Source organism: Oncorhynchus keta, chromosome 11, assembly GCF_023373465.1.
Source record: "Oncorhynchus keta strain PuntledgeMale-10-30-2019 chromosome 11, Oket_V2, whole genome shotgun sequence".
Lineage (NCBI taxonomy): Eukaryota > Metazoa > Chordata > Actinopteri > Salmoniformes > Salmonidae > Oncorhynchus > Oncorhynchus keta.
This window is the reverse complement of record NC_068431.1, coordinates 18,039,654-18,065,424: the sequence shown is the minus strand read 5'-3', so window position 1 is coordinate 18,065,424 and position 25,771 is coordinate 18,039,654. Positions and strand designations below refer to the sequence as shown.

General features: G+C 42.4%; 1 protein-coding gene across 2 annotated transcripts in view; it reads left to right on the top strand.

The window, feature by feature from the left end:
- The first annotated feature begins 7,384 nt into the window (after positions 1–7,384).
- The window catches only part of gramd1ba (GRAM domain containing 1Ba), a 178,139-nt gene continuing 159,752 nt past the window's right edge, over positions 7,385–25,771 (top strand). The window contains exon 1 of one of the 2 annotated variants that reach the window (XM_052529648.1): positions 7,385–7,789. In XM_052529648.1, coding sequence (XP_052385608.1) covers positions 7,638–7,789 — 152 coding nt within the window. In that variant the 5' untranslated portion in view covers positions 7,385–7,637. The remainder of the gene's footprint in view (positions 7,790–25,771) is intronic. The other variant, XM_052529649.1, reaches the window with a different exon arrangement.

Below are 25,771 nucleotides of genomic sequence, written 5' to 3'. Positions count from 1 at the left end.
GTCTTCAATAAAGACTTAAAGGTGTAGACTGAGTCTGTGTCTCTCACATGGGTATGCAGACCATTCCATAAAAATGGAGCTCTATAGGAGAAAGCCCTGCCTCCAGCTGTTTGCTTAGAAATTCTAGGGACAGTTAGAAGGCCTGCGTCTTGTGACTGAAGCGTCTGTGTAGGCAGGACCAAATCGTAAAGATAGATAGCAAGCCCATGTAATGCTTGTAATGCTTTGTAGATTAGCAGTAAAACCTTGAAATCAGCCCTTGCCTTAACAGGAAGCCAGTGAAGAGAGGCTAGCACTGGAGTAATATGATACTAGCAGCCGTGTTTAGCACTAACTGAAGTTTATTTAGTGCTTTATCCGGGTAGCCGGAAAGTAGAGCATTGCAGGAATTTAACCTGGAAGTGACAAAAACATGGATTAATTTTTCTGCATCATTTTTGTACAGAAAGTTTCTGATTTTTGTAATGTTACGTAGATGGAAAAAAGCTGTCCTTGAAACAGTCTTGATATGTTGGTCAAATGAGAGATCGGGGTCCAGAGTAACGCCAAGGCCTTTCACAGTTTTATTTGAGACGACTGTACAACTATCAAGATTAATTGTCAGATTCAACAGAATGTCTCTTTGTTTCTTGGGACCTAGAACAAGCATCTCTGTTTTGTCCGAGCATCTCTGTTTTGTCCATTTGCAGCCATCCACTTCCTTATGTCTGAAACACATGCTTCTAGCGAGGGCAATTTTGGGGCATCACCATGTTTCATCGAAATGTACAGCTGTGTGTCATCCGCATAGCAGTGAAGGTTAACATTATGTTTCCGGATGACATCCTCAAGAGGTAAAATATATAGTGAAAACAATAGTGGTCCTAAAACGGAACCTTGAGGAACACAGAAATTTACAGTTGATTTGTCAGAAGACAAACCATCCACAGAGACAAACTGATATCTTTCCGACAGGTAAGATCTAAACTAGGCCAGAACTTGTCCGTGTAGACCAATTTGGGTTTCCAATCTCTCCAAAAGAATGTGGTGATTGATGGTATCAAAAGCAGCACTAAGGTCTAGGAGCACGAAGACAGATGCAGAGCCATTAAAAGTTTTTTTACCACCTTCACAAGTGCAGTCTCAGAGCTATGATTTACATTTACATTTAAGTCATTTCACAGACTCTCTTATCCAGAGCGACTTACAAATTGGTGCATTCACCTTATGACATCCAGTAGAACAGTCACTTTACAATAGTGCATCTAAATCTTAAAGGGGGGGGGGTGAGAAGGATTACTTATCCTATCCTAGGTATTCCTTAAAGAGGTGGGGTTTCAGGTGTCTCCGGAAGGTGGTGATTGACTCCGCTGTCCTGGCGTCGTGAGGGAGTTTGTTCCACCATTGGGGGGCCAGAGCAGCGAACAGTTTTGACTGGGCTGAGCGGGAACTGTACTTCCTCAGTGGTAGGGAGGCGAGCAGGCCAGAGGTGGATGAACGCAGTGCCCTTGTTTGGGTGTAGGGCCTGATCAGAGCCTGGAGGTACTGAGGTGCCGTTCCCCTCACAGCTCCGTAGGCAAGCACCATGGTCTTGTAGCGGATGCGAGCTTCAACTGGAAGCCAGTGGAGAGAACGGAGGAGCGGGGTGACGGTGTCTATGATGGTGTCTGAAACCATACTGAAGCATTTCGTATACATTGTTTGTCTTCAGGAAGGCAGTGAATTGCTGCACAACAGCTTTTTCTAACATTTTTTAGGGGAATGGGAGATTCGATATAGGCCGATTGGTTTTTATATTTTCTCGGTCAGGGTTTGGCTTTTTCAAGAGAGGCTTTATTACTGCCACTTTTAGTGAGTTTGGTACACATCCGGTGGATAGAGAAACATTTATGTTCAACATAGGACGGCCAAGCACAGGAAGCAGCTCTTTCAGTAGTTTAGTTGGAATAGGGTCCAGTATGCAGCTCAAAGTTTTAGAGGCCATGATTACTTTCATCATTGTGTCAAGAGATATAGGTACTAAAATACTTGAGTGTCTCCCTTGATCCTAGGTCCTGGCAGAGTTGTGCAGACTCAGGACAACTGAGCTTTGGAGGAATGTGCAGATTTAAAGAGGAGTCCGTAATTTGCTTTCTAATGATCATGATCTTTTCCTCAAAGTAGTTCATGAATTTATCACTGCTGAAGTGAAAGCCATCCTCTCTTGGGGAATGCTGCTTTTTAGTTAGCTTTGCGACATTATCAAAAATACATTTTGGATTGTTCTTATTTTCCTCAATTAAGTTGGAAAAATAGGATGATTGATCAGCAGTGAGGGCTCTTCGATACTGCACGGTACTGTCTTTCCAAGCTAATCTGAAGACTTCCAGTTTGGTGTGGCGCCATTTCCGTTCCAATTTTCTGGAAGCTTGCTTCAGAGCTTGGGTATTTTCTGTATACCAGGGAGCTAGTTTATTATAACAAATGTTTTTAGTTTTTACGGGTGCGACTGCATCTAGGGTATTGCGGAAGGTTAAATTGAGTTCCTCGGTTAGATGGTTAACTGATTTTTGTACTCTGACGTTCTTGGGTAGGCGGATGGAAGGGTATCTAGGAATCTTTGGGTTGTCTGAGAATTTATAGAACGACTTTTGATGATCCTTGGTTGGGGTCTGAGCAGATTATTTGTTGCGATTGCAAATGTAATAAAATGGTGGTCCGATAATCCTGGACTATGAGGAAAAACATTAAGATCCACAACATTTATTCCACGGGACAAAACTAGGTCCAGGGTATGACTGTGGCAGTGAGTAGGTCCGGAGACATGTTGGACAAAACCCACTCGAGTCGATGATGGCTCCGAAAGCTTTTTGGAGTGGGTCTGTGGACTTTTCCATGTAAATATTAAAGTCACCAAAGATTAGAATATTATCTGCTATGACTACAAGGTCCGATAGGAATTCAGGGAACTCAATGAGGAACGCTGTATATGGCCCAGGAGGCCTGTAAACAGTAGCTATAAAAAGTGATTGAGGAGGCTGCATAGATTTCATGACTAGAAGTTCAAAAGATGAAAACGTCATTTTTATTTTTGTAAATTGAAATTTGATATTGTAAATGTTAGCAACACCTCCGCCTTTGTGGGATGCACGGGGGATATCGTCACTAGTGTAGACAGGAGGTGAGGCCTCATTTAACACAGTAAATTCATCAGGCTTAAGCCATGTTTCAGTCAGGCCAATCACATCAAGATTATGATCAGTGATTAGTTCATTGACTATAATTGCCTTTGAAGTAAGGGATCTAACATTAAGTAGAGATGTGAGGTATCTTGATCTCTTTCAATAATGACAGGAATGGAGGAGGTCTATATCCTAGTGAGATTGCTAAGGCGAACACCGCTGTTAAGTTTTGCCCAACCTAGGTCGAGGCACAGACACTGTGTCAATGGGGATAGCTGAGCTGACTACACTGACTGTGCTAGTGGCAGACTACACTATGCTGGCAGGCTGGCTAACAGCCTGCTGCCTGGCCTGCACCCTATTTCATTGTGGAGCTAGAGGAGTTAGAGCCCTGTCTATGTTGGTAGATAAGATGAGAGCACCCCTCCAGCTAGGATGGAGTCCATCACTCCTCAGCAGGTCAGGCTTGGTCCTATTTATGGGTAAGTCCCAGAAAGAGGGCCAATTATCTACAAATTCTGTCCTTTGAAGGGGCAGAAAATGGTTTTCAACCAGCGATTGAGTTGTGAGACTCTGCTGTAGAGCTCATCACTCCCCCTAACTGGGAGGTGGCCAGAGACAATTACTCGATGCAGACACATCTTTGTAGCTGATTTACACACTGAAGCTATGTTGCGCTTGGTGACCTCTGACTGTTTCATCCTAACAATTGTTGGTGCCGACGTGGATAACAATATCCCTATACACTCGCCAGTTTTAGCTTTAGCCAGCACCATCTTCAGATTAGCCTTAACGTCGGTAGCCCTGCCCTCTGGTAAACAGGGTATGATCGCTGGATGATTAATTTTAAGTCTAAAACTGCGGGTAATGGAGTCGCCAATGACTAGGGTTTTCAACTTGTCAGAGCTAATGGTGGGAGGCTTCCACATCTCAGACCCCGTAACGGGAGTAGAGACCAGAGAAGGCTCGGCCTCTGACTCTGACTCACTGCTTAATGGGGAGAACCAGTTCAAAGTTTCTTCGGATGAATGAGCGTCACCGGTTGAGCATTCCTACAGCATTTCCCTCCAGAAGCCATGAGAAAGTTGTCCGGCTGCGGGGACTGTGCAAGGGGATACATACTACTATCTGTACTTAATGGTGGCACAGACGCTGTTTCATCCTTTCCCACACTGAAATTACCCTTGCCTAACGATTGCGACTGAAGCTGGGCTTGCAGCACAACTATCCTCGCTGTATATTATGAGTACAGCGACTGCAATTAGAAGGAACCATGTTAATGTTACTACTTAGCTTCGGCTGGTGGAGGTCCTGATGAACCACGTCCAGATAAAGCGTCCGGAGTGAAAAAGTTGAATGAAAAAAAAGTTGAGTGAGGGAAAAACAAAAAATATAAACGGTAATTAAAAGGTAAAAACCGTAAAGTTGTCAAGTAGCAAAGTAAGGTTAGCAACAAAACGCACAGCAGCACGTAAACAAGTCTACAAGTTGATGAATGAGTACAGCAAAGTGCAATGAATGAGTAGAGCAAAGTGTTTAGATAAGCTTGCGTTGTTTTTATTGGCATTGGGTCTTTTTTTGTATTTTCTCCCCAATTTCGATCTTGTCCTCCAAAACATGGCCTGCGTCAAACCGCCAAACTAATCTTCCTAACACCCGCCCGTTTCACCCAGAAGCCAGTTGCACCAATGAGTCAGAGACAACACTGTTCAACTGACGGAGGAAACACTGTTCAACTGACGACCGGTGTCAGCTGTGCCTCACGAGTAATACAACAAATGATCTATTACCAGTGTGATCATATACTTACAATTTTTAAATAGAATTTCAAAATGCCAGGGTAATTCAAACATAGCCAATAAAATGTGATAATGTATTGGGCCAAAAACCTACTGCATAAACCTCATTGCTACAGAACTTTTTTTATTGGTTAATGTTGCATAGGCTTATGTTTTTTAAGTCATGTTTTTTTTTTATCCGAGCGGTAGATCTCAAGTTTCTTTTGGACTTCTCCTTGAGGACCTGCAGCTGTTCATGTATTTGATCTATTTCAGAGCTAGCATACCAGTTGCCAACTAATCATTAAGCCCTTGATTAAGTGATTCAGGTGAGATATTTCCCAGAGGAGGTATGAGAGCCATTTATAGAGAACAATTGTTTTGAATGATTTTACAATTAACATCCTCAAATGTGTTTTGAAGGAAAAGTTAACATCGCACGCAAGCGCAAACAGAAATCAGAACCATGGACAGCCACATCATATTCAGCTTATGTTGATTGTACTAAATTGTTTTTGGTATCTTAGAGTTGTCACTGTATTAGACTAAGCAGAGGTGATTTGATGATGTTGAAATGTTGAAGTTGAAATGTTCCTGGAATAGTGGTGGCAGCTCCTGTTTCTTTGCAACTTGCGGTAACACTCTGTGGTTCTAAATCAGTAGTTGTTTAGTGGTCCGAAAATGTTGGAAACATTGGGGGGCAGGTAGTCTAGTGGTTAGAGCGTTCTGCCCCTGAACAAGGCAGTTAACCAACTGTTCCCCAGTAGGCCGACATTGTAAATAAGAATGTGTTCTTAACTGACTAGCCTAGTTAAATAAAGATTGAAGAAAAACTTGCTGAACCATGCTATAGGTAATGTAACTGTTTGTTACATGCCATTTGCGCCATGGACTTCACCAGACAGAGGTTTCTATCTGGTTTTGCGCTAAAACAAAGGTGTGTTTGAATTTATTCTGCCACTGTCTTCTTATTGTCTCTGCTTTTATATATCAAGGTGACAAGGAATACGAATTAACAGCAAACAACGCAATTATCACAAAACATACAGTGTAGGTTGTAATATGCGGGGTTACCCACACACTTCTACGTCATCACATCGTACTTCATCACACTTACGCTTATATTCCCCAGTCCTACCACAGTCCCACTTATTTTACAATACTTAGATGATGGAACATGAAATAATAAAATAGAGAGCATATTTTCCTCAAATGGTTATTGGCTGATTGTTACCAGTATGTCTGGGGCTAGTGGTATTCTAGGAACACATGGAGCTACTGTTGTTCTAGGAAAATGTTATATTTTGAAAAAGAGACCACCTGTGCAAATGTGTGTTTTTTGGCAAAACTCGGTTCATTAAAAACTTTGGAATATGCTCTTTCGGATTTGGTATAGCAATCAAAATGTCTGGCCTGCATGGACCTCTGCAGGATTATTTGAAAAAGTAAGCAAGCATCAATAAGCTTAATGAAGACGCCCTCAAAGATACCCTCTGGTATTAACGTCAACCATGGCTGAAAGTAAAACACTATGACGTTGTGCACTGTACCATACTGCAGCATCCCGCATGCTGTGCCTCTGTATGACACAACTACTAAATGAGGACCCACTGTACTTCACTTTTGTTTTGAGACGACTTTGCCATCGGCCAGAGTAGGACACCTGGCTGGTTCCAAAACTAATACAATCCCTTTTCACCCGCTTTACACTCTGCCTACCGGTGCAGCGGGGCCACAGAGATCCACATGACTGGGAATACAGATATGCACTGTTGGTCACATATATACTTTTTTTATAAGTAGGGGCATGGATCAGAAAAAACACTGGGTATCTGGTGTGACCACTATTTGCCTCATGCAGTGTGACACATATCCTTCACATAGAGTTGATCATCTGTTGATTGTGGCCTGTGGAATGTTGTCCCACTCCTCTTCAATGGCTGTGCGAAGTTGCTGGATATTGGTGGCAACTGGAACACACTATCGTACACGTCGATCCAGAGCATCCCAAACTGCTCAATGGGTGACATGTCTGGTGAGTTGTCATGTATACTCCCTCCCTGGCCTCTAGGTCTGCAGGCTGCTGATTATCCCAAACACATATCCCTTTGGTGTGCTTGCCTAATGACCATCACGAAACATACCTTATACAAATGTAGCTTTTTTTGTTTCAGAAATTACACATTTTTATTAATGGGGCCGTTTTGCCCCATGTTACCCTCGAGAACCCACTGGCCAAACACTGGTTGAATCAACGTTGTTTCCACGTAATTTCAACGAAAGTTTAGAACCAACGTGGAAAGACGTTGAATTGATGCTGTGCTCCACTAGTGGGAAGGCATTGGCAAAAAAATAAAGACACGTAATTTTGAACGTTTTGCGTGCAAATGTAAAAATAGTTATATTGAAGAACATAAGGGTATCGTTATGTTTTCTAGGCATACTCATGGCTCAAACTTTATTTCTTGAGGGCAACGTGGCAGGTGCCTGTGAGGTACTAATTTGCGTCGCTTACCCCACTCCACCCCCGCGACGTGTGCTCTTCTCCGTCACATCACTCTGTCGGAGAATCGGTCAACCTCTCGATGCAGAGAGGACAGCAAAAACAGAATATTTCACACGGGTGCAACCTCTAACGGTGTTTGTAGCTGCCCCATTTTAATAACGTTACGAAGTGCAACATCGCATGTACATTAGCCCTTCGCATTAAACTTATCAAATGGCAAACAACGGACATTTGATCCCGGAGCTGAAGCTCGAAGAGGCTGAGGACGAATGTTTGACGAGGAGCATCAGTCTGGGGTACTTGCAGCAGCTACAACAACGAAGCAACCCGCCGTCACCAATTCCGTCGAATTCGAGAGGACACAGGTAGGCAGGAGACTGTCGTCACTATACTCATACGTAAAAAATTGCAATAAAAATTGCGTGAGGTTTGTTGGGTTGGAGTAAAACGTAAGTTGCATATTTATTTAAATATGTATACTGTAAATAAAACCAGTGGCATCAATGGATGAGATCTTTTGTAAAATTATTATTTTTTATAAACAGAATAAACATGGATTCAGTAGACTGATCCGGTGAACTTGACACTGCATTCAAACCGTTTTTACAACATTTTGTTGAAAGTTATTGTGCATTTAAAACTTAAATTCCAAGCACTTTAACACAACGTATTGTCTGGCCAACTCGGTGAAGTTGTCCTCTGTGCTTTGTACTGTTTTTTTGCTTAAACTCTCATCAGCATCACATTTCTCAAATACCCAGGCTGGCAGCCCTACAATTTCATTACTAATTGGAAGTCTACATAACTTGTATCTCAACACATTGCAATGAAATAGGCTAGAATACATAATATAATCAAACCCAAGCAGGTAATCACAAGCAATGTAACCCAATCACATTTTAGACATCAGCACAACACAACACACACACACACACACACACACACACACACACACATTATTGATTTTCATAACCCAATGACATGATCAGACACCAATGCTTCACAGTACTATGTTTGAAACAATTATAGGCAATGATGTATCATAAAAGTTAGCCTGGATGATTTTGCTGGCAAAAGTCTCAAGTAGGCAGAGACCAGGGAAGTAGCCTACCCTCATTAGGCTTGTGTATTGGGTGTTCGACAGTGTTCTTCCTTTACACCACACACAGGCAGCCTATGAGAGAGAAGCAGAGGCACCGCTGTTCTGGAGGCTGCAGCTCTTGAAGGGCACCTTTAAAGCGGCTTGGCCAGGAGAGAGGCAGCGGAGAGTGGGGGTTGTAGTTGCTGGATCCCTTTCCCCTGCTCTCAGTATTGACTCTGATTATGCCCTGCCTGCTCCTGGATAATTCACTCTCCAACAGTGCAGATATATATGTCCCCCTCTACAACAGCTCTATTTCAGCGTTGGCCTGCAAATAAACTGTACATGTAGGACGCTATCCTGATAATGCAGTGTACAGTAATTACATGTCAACTTTACCTCTCCCCTATTAAGATTTTTTTTGTGTGTGTTGTCATTTCAGTCACATACAGTAAAAATAACCAAACCAATCAGAACAGAGAAGCACTTAATGTCTGTCAATCAAACATTCAAACTATGTCTTCATATTCAATGTAATGCACACTATATAAGATCAACATAGCAGGTGACTCCGTATTGGACAATTATTCAACACATTTTAGAGACCTGTAAACATTTGCTGAATGTACTCAAAGTGACCACCAGGTTTGTTTAGCTTATCATTAACTTATCATTAGTTCCCCTGACCTTGGCTTCAAGATGGGGAGAGTTAAGAGGGTGGCAGAGGTGAGGTGCTTGGTTCAGCCCAGCACTGATGATATGTCTTTATCCTTTGCTGTTTGTCCTTGGTCTGACAGCAGAGTAGGCCTAGTGCAGGAATACACCTCACGGTCAGGTAGATTTCATTATCGTCTCCGATGTTTAATGTTCTCCGGCTGATTACCCTGATTACCCACATTTTGCCCTTCTAAAGCACTGAGCTAAAATGCTGGTCATGTTTTGGTGATATTCATTGTGTACTCATCAAGGATAAGTGCTGAGAGGAAACAACACAGTGTTGTCTTTTTATTAAGACTTATGAACCCTGTTATTCCCTTAAACTAAAGGAATAGTTCAGCGGTTTTACATATTTAGATATTTGTTTCCTTACCTTGAAAGCAGTGGCTTGCTGTCTCCTCGTCCAGACTGCCTTCAAGGTAAGTAAATCGGGTTGGGCGGGATCCATGGCTGCAGTCCTCACAATAGCCACTTTACCTCTGGGGAATCTGTCAAAATCGGATGCAGTTTGATCGGCATCTTAATTGGTGGTCCAATTCACAAATGTTGACCCATCGGCCTGAAATTTTGGTTGAGGAAGTGAGTGAAGAACTTTGATCACTTGTGGGATTGATATGACCCACATTCAATGCAAGCTGTAGTCCCGTGTCAAACTCCGGTGTAAAATTGAATCAGCACGGCTGCATTTTCGGCATGTGAGACAAGATTATGACGCAAGCTGGCTAAAAAAAAATATATATATAGATGACATTTATTGTAGTGTTGGAAAATGGTAATGATGCTCAAATTGTCTTGGTCTCGTAGTGAGGAGCCTATAAAATGTAACTAGCTTCATAAATAGGTTTTCGGGAATTCTACAATTTATTGGAATAAATTACCAAACTATAAATTAGCTAGCCAACTATGGGTAACTGTAGCTGGCTGAACATTCAAAATATGATAGCCATGTATAATTTTTGCAAAGAAGATTGTGCTTTTTCATTGTAAGCTCATTTACTTGTGTGGCTGCCAGCCAAATAGTGTTGCACTTCTGTTGTCATCCGATGAAAATGAAGCTATTTTCAGCCGAATGTGTTGCACTAATGTATTTTCTGTGAAGAAAAACTATAGTGGCACATCCCAGATCACTCTATTGAAGCAAAAAAACACGACTTTCAATATAAAACGCAACCCATCAATACACAGCTGGACTCAACTGCTCCCCTTTCTCCTGTTGTGCTATTTACAAACAAACACTTGACTGTCTCAACTGTTCTGGGGAACTATGATAAGCTTCATAATATAAAATAATGTGACAGGTGAAATGAAGAACGCGATCTGCTTCATCTCCTAACGTATTGCACAAGTTGACGGCAGGTATTTACTTAAGTAGCTACAACTATAAATATTTATATAAAAACTTCAAAGAAATAGTTTTGACTGTATTGAAAAACCATCCCGGGTGGCTATTTCAAAATACCCCGATGTAAGATATATATGGTTTACTGTCCAAGCCTATAAGGAAACATGCCTTATTATGTAAAATCTCTGAACTATCACTTTAAAGTATTTACCTTTTTTATTGAGCTGCGCAAGAGTGAGTTGATGCCTTTTAATAAGAGGTAATCAGTCGCGATGGATGTTGGCTCAATCAAGTCATTAAAACACTAATACAGCTGCCACATCTGTATCAAAGTCAAATCACTGCCATTTTGTCCTCATGTCAATTCAAGGCCTCCTGCCAATCAAAAGCATCCTACATGTTTCAGATCCACCAACATGTCATGGGATGTCAATGGGGCCTGGGAAAGCAGGAAATTACTGATTGTAACTGTACCGAGTGGGAATGGTAGATGGTGGCAGACCCCCCCACCCCCCTTTGGTTGGAAAGGGTTTAGTTAAAGGAAAAGAAAAGATGGATGATAGTGTGCTCTATCAAGGCTACAGAGGAGGACTCTGACGCTTACGTACAGTCTGCTTTCATGTGGAATAAAGCTCCCCGCCCCACCCGGACTAAAAATGCCAAAAGATTATAAAATGAGACTATTTAATATTCTTCAGAATGCTGGCTGATATTCAGATGCATCGCGACATGCAAAGTTTACAATACGCTGGTATGAAGACTGTATGAATTGGATATAAGAATCAATTTAATGTTTAAGCAAAAGGCACTTCACTTCTAAGCAAAGGCTTTTTCAATGGGATTCTGATGCTTGTACTTCCACTGAGGGGGAAATAATGTTTTTTCATATAATTTTCATACCAAAGCAGTGTCCAATTGAGGTATTGAATTGCATCTGACAGATTGGACGTCCTCATTTAAAGTGGAGGACAACTCTTTCACCATATGCTAATAATTCACATGTACGTAGGCTATTGCATAAGCAATAGAGGGCACCTCCATAATCTCTATATCAACATTCAGATGGCATACCTTTCCTGCTCTACATTTGAATGGTTTAATTAAGCAATAAGGCCTAAGGGAGTGTGGTGTATGGCCAATATACCACGACTACGGGCAGTTCTTACGCAAGACGCAATGCCTTGATACAGCCCTTAGCCATGGTATGTTGGCCATAAACCAAATCAAATTTTATTTGTCACATGCACATGGTTAGTAGATGTTAATGCGAGTATAGCGAAATGCTTGTGCTTCTAGTTCCGACCATGCAGTAATATCTAACAAGTAATCTAACAATTTCACAACAACTACCTTTTACACACACAAGTGTAAAGGAATGAATAAGAATATGTACATAAAAATACATGGATGAGCGATGGCCGAACGGCATAGGCCAGATGCAGTAGATGGTATAGAGTACAGTATATACAGTGGGGCAAAAAAATATTGTCAGCCACCAATTGTGCATGTTCTCCCACTTCAAAAGATGAGAGGCCTGTAATTTTCATCATATGTACACTTCAACTATGACAGACAAAATGAGAGTTGATGATGTTTCCACCCCCATGCTTCACAGTAGGTATGGTGTTCTTTGGATGCAACTCAGCATTCTTTGTACTCCAAACATGACAAGTTGAGTTTTTATTTATTTATTTTTGTTTCATCTGACCATATGACATTCTCCCAATCTTCTTCTGGATCATCCAAATGCTCTCTAGCAAACTTCAGACGGGCCTGGACATGTACTGGCTTAAGCAGGGGGACACGTCTGGCACTGCAGGATTTGAGTCCCTGGCGGCGTAGTGTGTTACTGATGGTAGGCTTTGTTACTTTGGTCCCAGCTCTCTGCAGGTCATTCACTAGGTCCCGCCATGTGGTTCTGGGATTTTTGTGATCATTTTGACCCCACGGGGTGAGATCTTGCGTGGGAGCAAGAAATGCAGCCTCAGGATATGTGGTTTCTAGTTTACATAGAGTCCATTGAAGTTCCTTCATGGCCGTCGATGTGTCTGCTTGGGGGGGGATATACACGACTGTGATTATAATCTAAGAGAATTCTCTTGGTAGATAATGCGGTCAGCATTTGATTGTAAGGAATTCTAGGTCAGGTGAACAAAAGGACTTGAGTTCCTGTATGTTGTTTTGATCACACCACGTCTCGTTAATCATAAGGCATACACCCCCGCCCTTCTTCTTACCACAAGATGCGTGAAGAAACCAGGTGGTTGTACCGACTCTGATAACGTATCCTGAGAGAGCCATGTTTCCGTGAAACAAAGAACATTACAATCTCTGATGTCTCTCTGGAATGCTACCCTTGCTCGGATTTCGTCTACCTTGTTGTCAAGAGACTGGACATTGGCGAGTAGTATACTCGGGAGCGTTGCGCGATGTGCCCGTCTATGGAGCCTGACCAGCAGACCGCTCCGTCTGCCCCTTCTGCGGCGCTGTTGTTTTGGGTCGCCGGCTGGGATCCGATCCATTGTCCTGGGTGGTGGACCAAACAGAGGATCTGCTTCGGGAAAGTCTGATTCCTGGTCGTAATGTTCGTGAGTTGATGTTGCTCTTATGTACAATAGATCCTCCCAAGGTGCCTGTTTGCTAATAAAAAAACTGGTTACCAACAGAATTAGAGCAGTAAAAACAAATGTTTTGTCATACCAGTGGAATACATTCTGATATACCATGGCTGTCAGCCAATCAGCATTCAGTGCTTGAACCACCCAATTTATAATATTGTCTATACACTTTAAACCTCTCCTTGTGGCTGGTGGTGGTGAGGTATCTCTGTCTCTTGACACTCTGCCATGTTAATCTTTGAGTGAGGCCATGCATGACACGGAAAGAGCACTGCTGCACTCTAATTTGTGTGCTGCTGACACATGGCCACACTTCTGACACTACTGGGGTTTCCTCGTCCAGGGGTATATGGGCAGCCATGCTCAGGCATTGTGTGTGTTTTTTGCTGTCAGACTGCACAGAATCACTGATCTATAAATCATCTTGCATCCCATTCCCAAATAACAATTCATTATTATGTGTTCAAGATTAGAGTGATTCTTCACGAAACCAGTACAAAAAAATACCACGATTTTTGTGGGGGGAATTCCACCAAATGTAATCTATAGAATGGTCCTCTGGAGGAAGTTTTAATGACATATATTTGAGATCTATATCTAAAAGCATAATTGAGAAATAACTAATCAAAGTTGGCATATTTATGACCTTTTGGGCTTATCCAGGCTTCCATCAGTAGGTGCTCCAAAGCAAAAATGTATGTCATATGAAGCTTTACTGCTTGTTCTGTAACATGAGTAGTATGTACTATTGTTTTTTAAATTGAAATTAAAATATTACTCATATTACAGAACAGCAGTCAAGCTTCATGTTACATACATTTTTGCTTTGGAGCACCTACTGATGGACTCTTAAAGGAGGCCTGGATAAGGCCAAAATGACAAATGTGCCAACTTTGATGAATCATTTCTCAGTTATGATTTTCGATACGTATGTCAACAATCTTTTCTCCAAATAACCATTCTATGAATTACATTTTGTGAAAATGCCTAAAATCATGTTATTTTTTTTGTCCTGGTTTGTGAGGAATCCCTCATTAGCAATTCTGCACCTCACCTTGCTTCAACTGATCCTCTCAGACACGCCGACTGGCTAAATCCAAGGCCAACAAGGCTCTTTCTCGAGCCACCTGTGATTCTGCCTCGAGGTTTGTTTGGCTCATAGTGCAGAATTGGCGGGTCTACTAGGGAACGAGTAGGATCAAATTAAATTTTATTTGTCACATGCGCCGAATACAACCGGTGTACAGTGAAATACAGTGAATACAACCTTACAGTGAAATGCTTACTTACAAGCCCTTAACCGACATTGCAGTAAAAAAAATAAGTGTTAAAGTATTTACTCAAATATATTGATGTGTAAAATAATAAAAACAAATAACAGTAGCGAGGCTATATACAGGGGGTTACCGGTACAGAGTCAATGTGCGGGGACACAGGTTAGTTGAAGTAATTCATGTAATATGTACATGTAGGTAGAGGTAAAGTGACTATCCATGGATAATAAACAGAGAGTAGCAGGCAATGAAAATAGTCTGGGTATCCATTTGATTAGCTGTTCAGGAGTCGTATTGCTTGGGGGTAGAAGCTGTTAAGAAGCCTTTGGACCTAGACTTGGCACTCTGGTACTGCTTGCCGTGCAGCAGCAGAGAGAACAGTCTAGTACTAGGGTGGCTGGAGTCTTTTGCAATTTTTAGGGCCTTCCTCTGACACAGCCTGGTATAGATGTCCTGGCTGGCAGGAAGCTTGGCCCCAGTGAGGTACTGGGCAGTACGCACTACCATCAGTAGTGCCTTGCAGTTGGAGGCCGGGCAGTTGCTATACCAGGTGATGCTGCAACCAATCAGGATGCTCTCGATGGTGACGCTGTAGAACATTTCCAGGATCTAAGAACCTATGCCAAGTCTTTTCAGACTCCTGAGGGGGGGATAGGCGTTGTGGTTCCCTCGCCACGACTGTCTTGGTGTGTTTGGACCATTATAGTTTATTGGAGATGTGGACGCCAAGGAACTTCAAGCTCTCAACCTGCTCCACTACAGCCCCATCGATGAGAATGGGGGCGTGCTCGGTCCTCCTTTTCCTGTCGTCCACAACCATCTCCTTTGTCTTGATCACATTGAGGGATAGGTAGTTATCCTGGCACCACACTGCCAGGTCTCTGACCTCCTCCCTATAGGCTGTCTCATCATTGTCAGTGATCAGGCCTACCACCGTTGTGTCGACGGGAAACTTAATGATGGTGTTGGAGTCATGCTTGGCAATGCAGTCATGGGTGAACTGGGAGTACATGACGGAACTGATCACGCATGATGGAACCGGTTGCAGAGGGAGGTGTTTAGTCCCAGTGTCCTTAGCTTAGTGATGAGCTTTTTGTGCACTATGGAGTTTAACGCTGAGCTGTAGTCAATGAATAGCATTCTCACATAGGTGTTCCTTTTGTCGAGGTGGGAAATGGCAATGTGGAATGCAATAGAGATTGCATCGTCTGTGGATCTATTGGGGCAGTATGCAAATTGGAGTGGGTCTAGGGTTTCTGGGATAATGATGTTGATGTGAGCCATGACCAGCCTTTCAAAGCCCTTCATGGCTACAGACGTGAGTGCTACGTGTCGTTAGTCATTTAGGCAGGTTACTTTGGTGTTCTTGGGCACAGGGACTATGGTCGTGTGCTTGAGACATGTTGGTATTACAGAATCATTCAGGGACAGATTGAAAATGTCATTGAAGACACTTGCCAGTTGGTCAGCGCATGCTCGGAGTACACGCCCTGGTAATCCGTCTGGCCCTGCGGCATTGTAAATGAGGACCTGTTTAAAGGTCTTACGCACATCGGCTACGGAGAGCGTGAACACACAGTCATCCGGAACAGCTGATGCTCTCATGCATGCTTCAGTGTTGCTTGTCTCAAAGCGAGCATAGAAGTCATTTAGCTCGTCTGGTAGGCTCGTGTCACTGGGCAGCTCGCGGCTGTGCTTCCCTTTGTTGTCCGTAGTAGTTTGCACGGCCCGCCACATCCAATGAGCGTCAGAGCCGGTGTAGTACAACTCGATCATCGTCCTGTATTGACGCTTTGCCTGTTTGATGGTTCGTCGGAGGGCATCTTAGAATTTCTTATAAGCGTCCGGGTTAGAGTCCCGCTCCTTGAAATTGGCAGCTCCACCCTTTTAGCTCAGTTTGAATGTTGCCTGTAATCCATAGCTTCTGGTTCGGGTACGTACTAGAGGTCGAACGATTATGATTTTTCAACACCGATACCGATTTATTGGAGGACCAAAAAAAAGCTGATACCGATTAATCGGCAGAATTTTATTTATTTATTTGTAATAATGACAATTACAACAATACTGAATGAACACTTATTTTAACTTAATATACTACATCAATAAAATCAATTTAGCCTCAAGTAAATAATGAAACATGTTCAATTTGGTTTAAATAATGCAAAAAATGTTTGGAGAAGAAAGTAAAAGTGCAATATATGCTATGTAAGAAAGCTAACGTTTCAGTTCCTTGCTCGGAACATGAGAACATATGAAAGCTGATGGTTCCTTTTAACATGGGTCTTCAATATTCCCAGGTAAGAAGTTTTAGGTTGTAGTTATTATAGGAATTAAAGGACTATTTCCCTCTATACCATTTGTATTTCATCAACCTTTGACTATTGGATGTTCTTATAGGCACTTTAGTATTGCGGGCATAACAGTATAGCTTCCATCCCTCTCCTCGCTCCTCCCTGGGCTCGAACCAGCAACACAACGACAACAGCCACCATAGAAGCAGCGTTACCCATGCAGAGCAAGGGGAACAACTACTAGAAGGCTTAGAGCGAGTGACGTTTGAAAAGCTATTAGCGCACGCTAACTAGCTAGCCATTTCACTTCGCTTACACCAGCCTCATCTCGGGAGTTGATAGGCTTGAAGTCATTAATAGCGCAATGCTTGACACACACCAAAGAGCTGCTGATACTTAGATGCTTGTATGCTTATTCGGATTATATGCAAAGCAGGACACGCTAGATAATATCTAGTATAATCATCAACCATGTGTAGTTAACTAGTGATTTATTTTTTTATTTCACCTTTTATTTAACCAGGTAAGCTAGTTGAGAACAAGTTCTCATTTACAACTGCGACCTGACCAAGATAAAGCATAGCAGTGTGAACAGACAACAACACAGTTACACATGGAGTCAACAATAAACAAGTCAATAACACAGTAGAAAATTTTAAAAAAGAGAAAAAAAAGTCTATATACATTGTGTGCAAAAGGCATGAGGAGGTAGGCGAATAATTACAATTTAGCAGATTAACACTGGAGTGATAAATGATTAGATGGTCATGTGCAGGTAGAGATACTGGTGTGCAAAAGAGCAGAAAAGTAAATAAATAAAAACAGTATGGGGATGAGGTAGGTAAATTGGGTGGGATATTTACCGATGGACTCTGTACAGCTGCAGCGATCTCTTAGCTGCTCAGATAGCAGATCTTTAAAGTTGGTGAGGGAGATTAAAAGTCTCCAACTTCAGCGATTTTTGCAATTCGTTCCAGTCACAGGCAGCAGAGAACTGGAAGGAAAGGCGGCCAAATGAGGTGTTGGCTTTAGTGATGATCAGTGAGATACACCTGTTGGAGCGCGTGCTATGGGTGGGTGTTGCCATCGTGACCAGTGAACTGAGATAAGGCGGAGCTTTACCTAGCATGGACTTGTAGATGACCTGCAGTCAGTGGGTCTGGCGACGAGTATCTAGCGAGGGCCAGCCGACTAGAGTATACAGGTCGCAGTGGTGGGTGGTATAAGGTGCTTTAGTAACAAAACGGATGGCACTGTGATAAACTGCATCCAGTTTGCTGAGTAGAGTATTGGAAGCTATTTTGTAGATGACATCGCCGAAGTCGAGGATCGGTAGGATAGTCAGTTTTACTAGGGTAAATTTGGCGACGTGAGTGAAGGAGGCTTTTTTGTGAAATAAAAAGCCGACTCTAGATTTGATTTTAGATTGGAGATGTTTGATATGAGTCTGGAAGGAGAGTTTACAGTCTAGCCAGACACCTAGGTACTTATAGATGTCCACATATTCTAGGTCGGAACCATCCAGTGTGTTGATGCTAGTCGTGCCTGCAGGTGCAGGCAGAGAACGGTTGAAAAGCATGCATTTGGTTTTACTAGCGTTTAAGAGCAGTTGGAGGCCACGGAAGGAGTATTGTATGGCATTGAAGCTCGTTTGGAGGTTAGATAGCACAGTGTCCAAGGAAGGGCCAGAAGTATACAGAATGGTGTCGTCTGCGTAAAGGTGGATCAGGGTACCGAGCGCCAGGTCCAGACCAAAAGCCCCCAAGAGAATGGTTGATTGTCAAGGGCAATGAATTTTATTATCTTGGATTTCGCCTTGGCGTGGCTCGCTGAAATTTTCTTACTCTTTCAAATGACGGCTCGACTTGTTGACTGCTTGATCCACACAGCAGACATTGTGGGTTAGGTGGGCTAGGTTAGGAAGGCTGTGTTGCACTTGTAGTACAACATTTTACGTGGCGTCATTACGATTTGTACCTACGATATAGAGGTATGCATGGTAGCTTTGACATCAGTTTTTAACATTGGCGTTAAACTAGACATCGGGCCGATACCGATGTTGGCATTTTTAGCTAATATTGGCCGATTCCGATATGTTCACCAATGTATTGTGTAAACCAGGCCAAAGACCCCTCAGACACCAATACTACTTAGCCGGCCCACAAGAATGGAATGGTCTACCGTATCAAAAGCTTTGGCCAAGTCAATTAAAGTAGCAGCACAATATTGCTTAGAATCGAGGGCAATGGGGACATCATTGAGGACCTTTTTAAGGTTGCAGTGACACAACCATAACCTGAGCGGAAACCAGATTGCACAACCAGTCGGTTGATTATTGACAAGTCTTTCTTATTGCAATTTTATTTTAAAGCTACCAATATGTTGGTTGTACAACAGAACGACTGCAGGGTATTTTTCTAGCCAGGCTAGAATGAAACACTCTTACATTAGACTGATTGTTTATGCTCAGCTTGAATGAATGCCTGCAGACAGTCATAGTGACAAACCTCCTCTGAAAAAATCCCCCAAGTCTTACAGACATGCATAAATTGCATTTGTTGTGCTTATGAAATGCTTAAGCATAACAAATAGGTTACCTGATTGCCAATTGTTCTAGACGGACATTGTAAATATTTTCTTGTGAAAAGTGCTCTGCGTGTCAAAGTAATGGTTAAAAGCGTCTGTGTAGTGTCTGCTGGGATATGTGACCAGTGAATGTTAGACTCAACATAGAATATAGACGTACTGAGCTGATCATTATTTCCATTCAGTAGATCCCAAACCGCATGCCTCATGTCCCTAGCCTGCACGCTGGTTGTGTCCCAAATGGTAGCCTATTCCTTACATGTTTTATTTGGGATATAGACACTTCAGGCTGCCTTATCGACTCCTTAGCAATTATCGGTGACCTCTAGTTGCTAAAAATAGATTTAGATCTAGTATCTTTGGGAAAAGCAGCAGTGTCGAAACCCCAGTTTGAATAAGGGATTAGGTTGTTGTAATGCATGTCCAGGCCTCTTACGGGAATGTAATGTCGATAATATATAAACATTAGGAAATTAAATCCATAATGCAACACACTCCGTATCCTATTTCACCCTTTCTGCAAAAACAGGACATTATTTAATTTAGCTCTTTTCTTGTCAGTACTGTATCAGTAACCATGCTGACTTAGAAGAAGAATATGAATGATGAATGAATACATCTGTATAAAAGTATTCTTCGAAGTCATATTGTAAGGCTAACATTTTACAAAGTAGCCTACACACATCTTTTCAGGTGGTTCTTTGTTCACCCCAAATAACTCCATCTTTATTGACACTTCATGTCTAGTATTTTGTCTGATTGTTTAAAAGTTTTGTCAGTTGAATTGTTACATCCAGTCTCATCCACCTGCGATATACAGAATAACACATTTGATGTTAATATGGTAGAGTAAAAATTCCTCTAAACACCTCTAAAGTTCCTTCAATTTGAGTGGAAGCAGTTGAATTTCTACTGCTCTTCACAATCTGTTGTGGATAGCTTCTAATTCTGGAGAGCAAGGCCATGTTAAGTAGCCAGACATTAACTGTTAGAATATATTTCTTAGGCATTTTTTCCTCCATTTTATTCAGCTGGGGATAGTATGACATGGATAGGGAAACAGAGAGGGAGATGTATAGTAGCTGGGGTGGTTTATATGTGCTGCAGGCGGCGGCATTACCCGGTAGACCAGCCAGACCAGCCTCTGGCACACCACCCTGTAACTTTGTTATTGATCAGTAACTGCCTACTGAAAATGTGGGCTGGCATGACAAATTAATGTGTTTCGAAAAGCCTAGAAGCCTGACAGAGTATGTGTGGGACTGATCATAATTGAACCTCTTTGGTGTCTTTGACTCTCACGGCCACTAGATGGAAGACTTGGGTAATACATAGACACTGACGGTGCTATGCTATTCCCATGTGAAACACTGCCCTGAGGTGTGTTTATTAGTGCACAATGTAGTAAAACATGTTGCAATGGGAAACAAGTGTTTCTTATTGTTCAAATTCAGGTTAGTCTCTCTCTGTTTTGGCGCGTTTGGTTCTTAGTGAATGCACTGCCCTATAGATACCCAGGCGGAACTATTCTGTTCACAGAGAACACGCTACACATGTCTTCTGTCACTTGTTATATTAATGATGATAAGGAGATTAAGTCCCATCATGCACTGCTGATGTTTCCCCTGTGGCCAAAGCAGGAATGATTGACAGGTCATTTTCTGCCACCTGTATGAGGCTAGAAGAATAGACCGTTTGTCATTCAGAGCAGAAGAGTGAAGATTGTGTGTGCATGCGCAAGGACATATGAAGCTGCTTTTGTGAGCTCGAAGTGCACTCAAGCCTGTGTATGGACAGACAGTGTCTTTGCACAGTTATTTGGGTAAGTGGATTAATTAACAAAATACTACAATATTGTTTTTTGAATGAACAATCACAGGATCAGTGATGTAGTGGTAAAAACAATTGATGGGTAAACTATGATCGCTTGTCGGGGTAAAAAAAAAAGTAACGCTCCCTCTACTTTAAATGCATTTTTCTGAAAAAGGTGGGTAAACTGTTGGGCAAACAAATTAGGGTGGGTGAACTGTGTTTGCTTGTGTTTACTCTCCACTACATCACTGCACGTGACGTATTTCCCTACATACACACAGTCTACTACTACACTCCACCTTATGTTTCCCTTCAAAAACCCTGAGCCTGCTCCATTCACGTTACAATTTTAATTTGATATTTTAGTCATTGATGTTCTTATCTAGAGCAAAAAATGGTGCACTGGAGCTGTCACAATGTGTACACCCTTGTTTACTCATCCAGCGTGTTGTGTAACCTCAGTATCTAGCATGTAGCATATCTGATTCCTTAAATTACTCGCCATCTCTTCCAGTGGTGCCAAATGTCTCACATCAACATGGAACAACACAGTAATGGCACAATCAGGGCACACAATGGCGCGTTGTCAGACTACCAGCAGAGTAGTAGAATGAGTCAAATCCAGGATTTGGGGGGCTGGCTTTGTGCTATTATGTAACGGATAACCACAGACCTTCTGCACATTACCTTGGAAATAATGGATTACTCAGCGGGACAAGAGGCGTTTATCCCACTTATACCACAGTTACTAAAGAAAACAATACTAAATCACACATTTACCGGTAGGAATAACATTTTTTCGTTGATATTTTTATAAGCATATTCATACTTTCATCTTTTGGTTGCTAGAGACGCTACCCAATCATTCGTTCGTTCGATTAGTTCAATATTTAAGGACACAACCCAGTTGTTCATTCTATATGTTCCGTGCGGTCATGACCTCTGCAGCAACTAGAATAAAAGAAAAGTAGCTGCATTTGCATTTGTTTTAAGCTGTTTTCTACTCACATCAAATCAAATTTTATTGGTCACATATACGTGTTTAGCAGATGTTATTGCGGGTGAAGCGAAATGCTTGTGTTTCTATCTCTGACAGTGCAGTAATATATAAATATGTGTTCCCTTTATTTTTTTGATAAAGGTAACACTTAAACCACACAAAGTAACTCCAAGTCAATCATGCTTCTGTGAAATCAAACTGTCTACTTAGGAAGCAACACTGACAATACATTTCACATGCTGTTGTGCAAATGGAATAGACAACAGGTGGAAATTATAGGCAATTCGCAAGACACCCCCAATAAAGGAGTGGTTCTGCAGGTGATAACCACAGACCACTTCTCAGTTTCTATGCTTCCTGGCTGATGTTTTGGTCACTTTTGAATGCTGTGCTGGTGCTTTCATTCTAGTGGTAGCATGAGTCTACAACCCACACAAGTGGCTCAGGTAGTGCAGCTCATCCAGGATGGAACATCAATGCGAGCTGTGGCAAGAAGGTTTGCTGTGTCTGTCAGCGTAGTGTCCAGATCATGGAGGCGCTACCAGGAGACAGGCCAGTACATCAGGAGACGTGGAGGAGGCCGTAGGAGGGCAACAACCCAGCAGCAGTCATGGTGTGGGGTGGCATTTCTTTGGGGGGCCGCACAGCCCTCCATGTGCTCGCCAGAGGTAGCCTGACTGCCATTAGGTACCGAGATGAGATCCTCAGACACCTTGTGAGACCATATGCTGGTGCGGTTGGCCCTGGGTTCCTCCTAATGCAAGACAATGCTAGACCTCATGTGGCTGGAGTGTGTCAGCAGTTCTTGCAAGAGGAAGGCATTGATGCTATGGACTGGCCCGCCCATTCCCCAGACCTGAATCCAATTGAGCACATTTGGGACATCATATCAGTTGCAACGGGTACAAAAGTATCTATATCCACAGTAAAATTTGTCCGCTCAGCAAGGAAGAAGCCACTGCTCCAAAACCTCCATAAAAAGCCAGCATACAGTTTGCAACTGCACATGGGGACAAAGATTGTACTTTTTGGAGAAATGTCCTCTGGTCTGATGAAATAAAAATAGATCTGTTTGGCAATAACGACCATCGTTATGTTTGGAGGAAAAAGGGGGAGGCTTGCAAGCCGAAGAACACCATCCCAACCGTGAAGCACGGGGGTGGCAGCATCATGTTGTTGGTGTGCTTTGCTGCAGGAGGGACTGGTGATGTCACAAATAGATGGCATCATGAGGAGGGAAATTATGTGGATATATTGAAGCAACGTCTCAAGACATCAGTCAGGGAAGTTAAAGCTTGGTTTGTAAATGGGTCTTCCAAATGGACACTGACCCCAAGCATACTTCAAAGTTGTGGCAAAATGGTTTAAGGACAACAAAGTCAAGGTATTGGAGTGACCACCACAAAGCCCAGACCTCAATCCTATAGATAATTTGTGGGCAGAACTGAAAAAGCATGTGTGAGCAAGGAGGCCTACAAACCTGACTCAGTTGCACCAGCTCTGTCAGGAGGAATGGGCCAAAATTCACCCAACTTATTGTGGGTACCTTGTGGGAAGGCTACCTGAAATGTTTGACCCAAGTTCAACAATTTATAGGCAATGCTACCAAATACTAATTGAGTGTATGTAAACTTCTGGCCCACTGGGAATGTGATGAAATAAATAATTCTCTCTCCTATTATTCTGACATTTCACATTCTTAAAATAAAGTGGTGATCCTAACTGACCTGAGACAGGGAATTTTTACTAGGATTAAATGTCAGGAATTGTGAAACTGAGTTTAAATGTATTTGGCTATGGTGTATGTAAACTTCCGACTTCAACTGTAGTGTACTACTTTTGACCGGAGCCTATGGGAATAGGGTGCCATTTGGCACTCCTCCACAGTCTGAATAGTCTCTCCCACACAACCCCTCGAAGACCGAATACACCCCCACGGCCAGCAAGTCACGAAGCAGATTGGTCTCATCTCTCTTCTCACCAGTTCTGGGGTTGGGAGTGGATGACTGGGTCGAACTCCAGAGCTAAAGCAATCTGTTCCTCTAGGAACTTCTGCAGATAGATTTCCATATAGTTTGTCCGATTTGAACTTTTTAGGGTTATTTTTTTATGACAATCAACAATTCTAGTTGTTTGTAGTTGACAGTCTAGTTGTAGTTTGATTGTCTGTGTACTCAAAAACAGTCTTTCTAGTGTTTACTGTTAGTTTAAATAGCATTTACAGTCACCAACAGGAAGGTTGTTTCAGTTAATGTGATGTGACTAATTGGCATTCTCCTCCTTATTGACTCACCTTCCACCCAGTGCAAAACTGCTATTTTATTCAATCAGCACACTACATGTACTGCATAATGTGTATGACTGCAAACTTTAGAGTTGGATATTTCACTGCACTTCTAAGTGGAGGAGGGATTTGAGCAGCACAGGGAGGGAGGCCTTTGATGGTTCCTGAATACGTTGCCACTGTGTCCACCAAGTCAATTAGAATGAGTCCAACCACTGAGCTCCAGAGGCCAACTTGCAGTAGGGTTGGGTGCGGTGTGTGCATGTATTCTAGTTAGAGAAGAGGAAAGAGTCTGAGGTCTGGGGAGATATGGTACCGTTATGAACCAGAAGGACCAGCAGTTCAGGCTATCTTACAGAGGAGCTCCTAAGGACTGTTCCATTGTGGCACCATTACAGTGACGGATACAGTATGTACTGAGAAGACGAGAGTAGCAATTCTCCGATTTAGATTAACTCTTCAGATTATCGCTATAATGTGGTGGAGGCACTCAGTCAAGGTAGAGGAAAGTTTGATCTTCAAGGTTGATTCACTTATTTTTATGTTGCCTCAATGACCATACATGTACAAGTATTGAATCGAGATCTTGACCAACTGTTGGAAACAAACACAAAAGAGAAGATTGGGATCCACATGATGTAAAACAGGTGATGTTTTGGTCAGCTGGTGTGCAGATAAACTGCTCTGATGATGGCAGAGGGAGAGATGGCGAACATTGACCTTAGCTCGTTGATCCGCAACCGCTCTCCACTCAATCCTCCGGATGAACTCAACCTGTCAACTAGCGTACAGTACACACAGTTTGAGGCCACAAATATTTAGCACTGCCATAAGTTGCTTGGTGTCCATCATTTTAAGTTTGTAGAGCAACATGACGGTAGTAGGCCTGATCACCGACAATGATGAGACAGCCTGTAGGGGGGAGGTCAGAGACCTGGCAGCGTGGTGCCAGAACAACAACCTCTACCTCAACAAGACAAAGGAGCTGATCGTGGGCTACAGGAAACGGAAGGCAGAGCACACCCCCATTCACATCGACGGGGCTGTAGTGGAGCGGGTCGAGAGCTTCAAGTTTCTCAGTGTCACATCACTAAGGATCTATCTTAGTCCACACTAGGGTTGCACATTTTGGGGAATATTCAGAGGTTGAAACTTTCCGTGGGAATTAACGGGACTATATGTGAATTAACGGAAATATATGCAAAATAATATTAATACAATTTAAATATAATGTTTTTTTGCATTGGATATATTTACCATATCATATGGAGACAAACAAACATTTTACCTTATCATAAAAATACATAATTGCAAATTATTAAATCCTTCCAATAGAAAT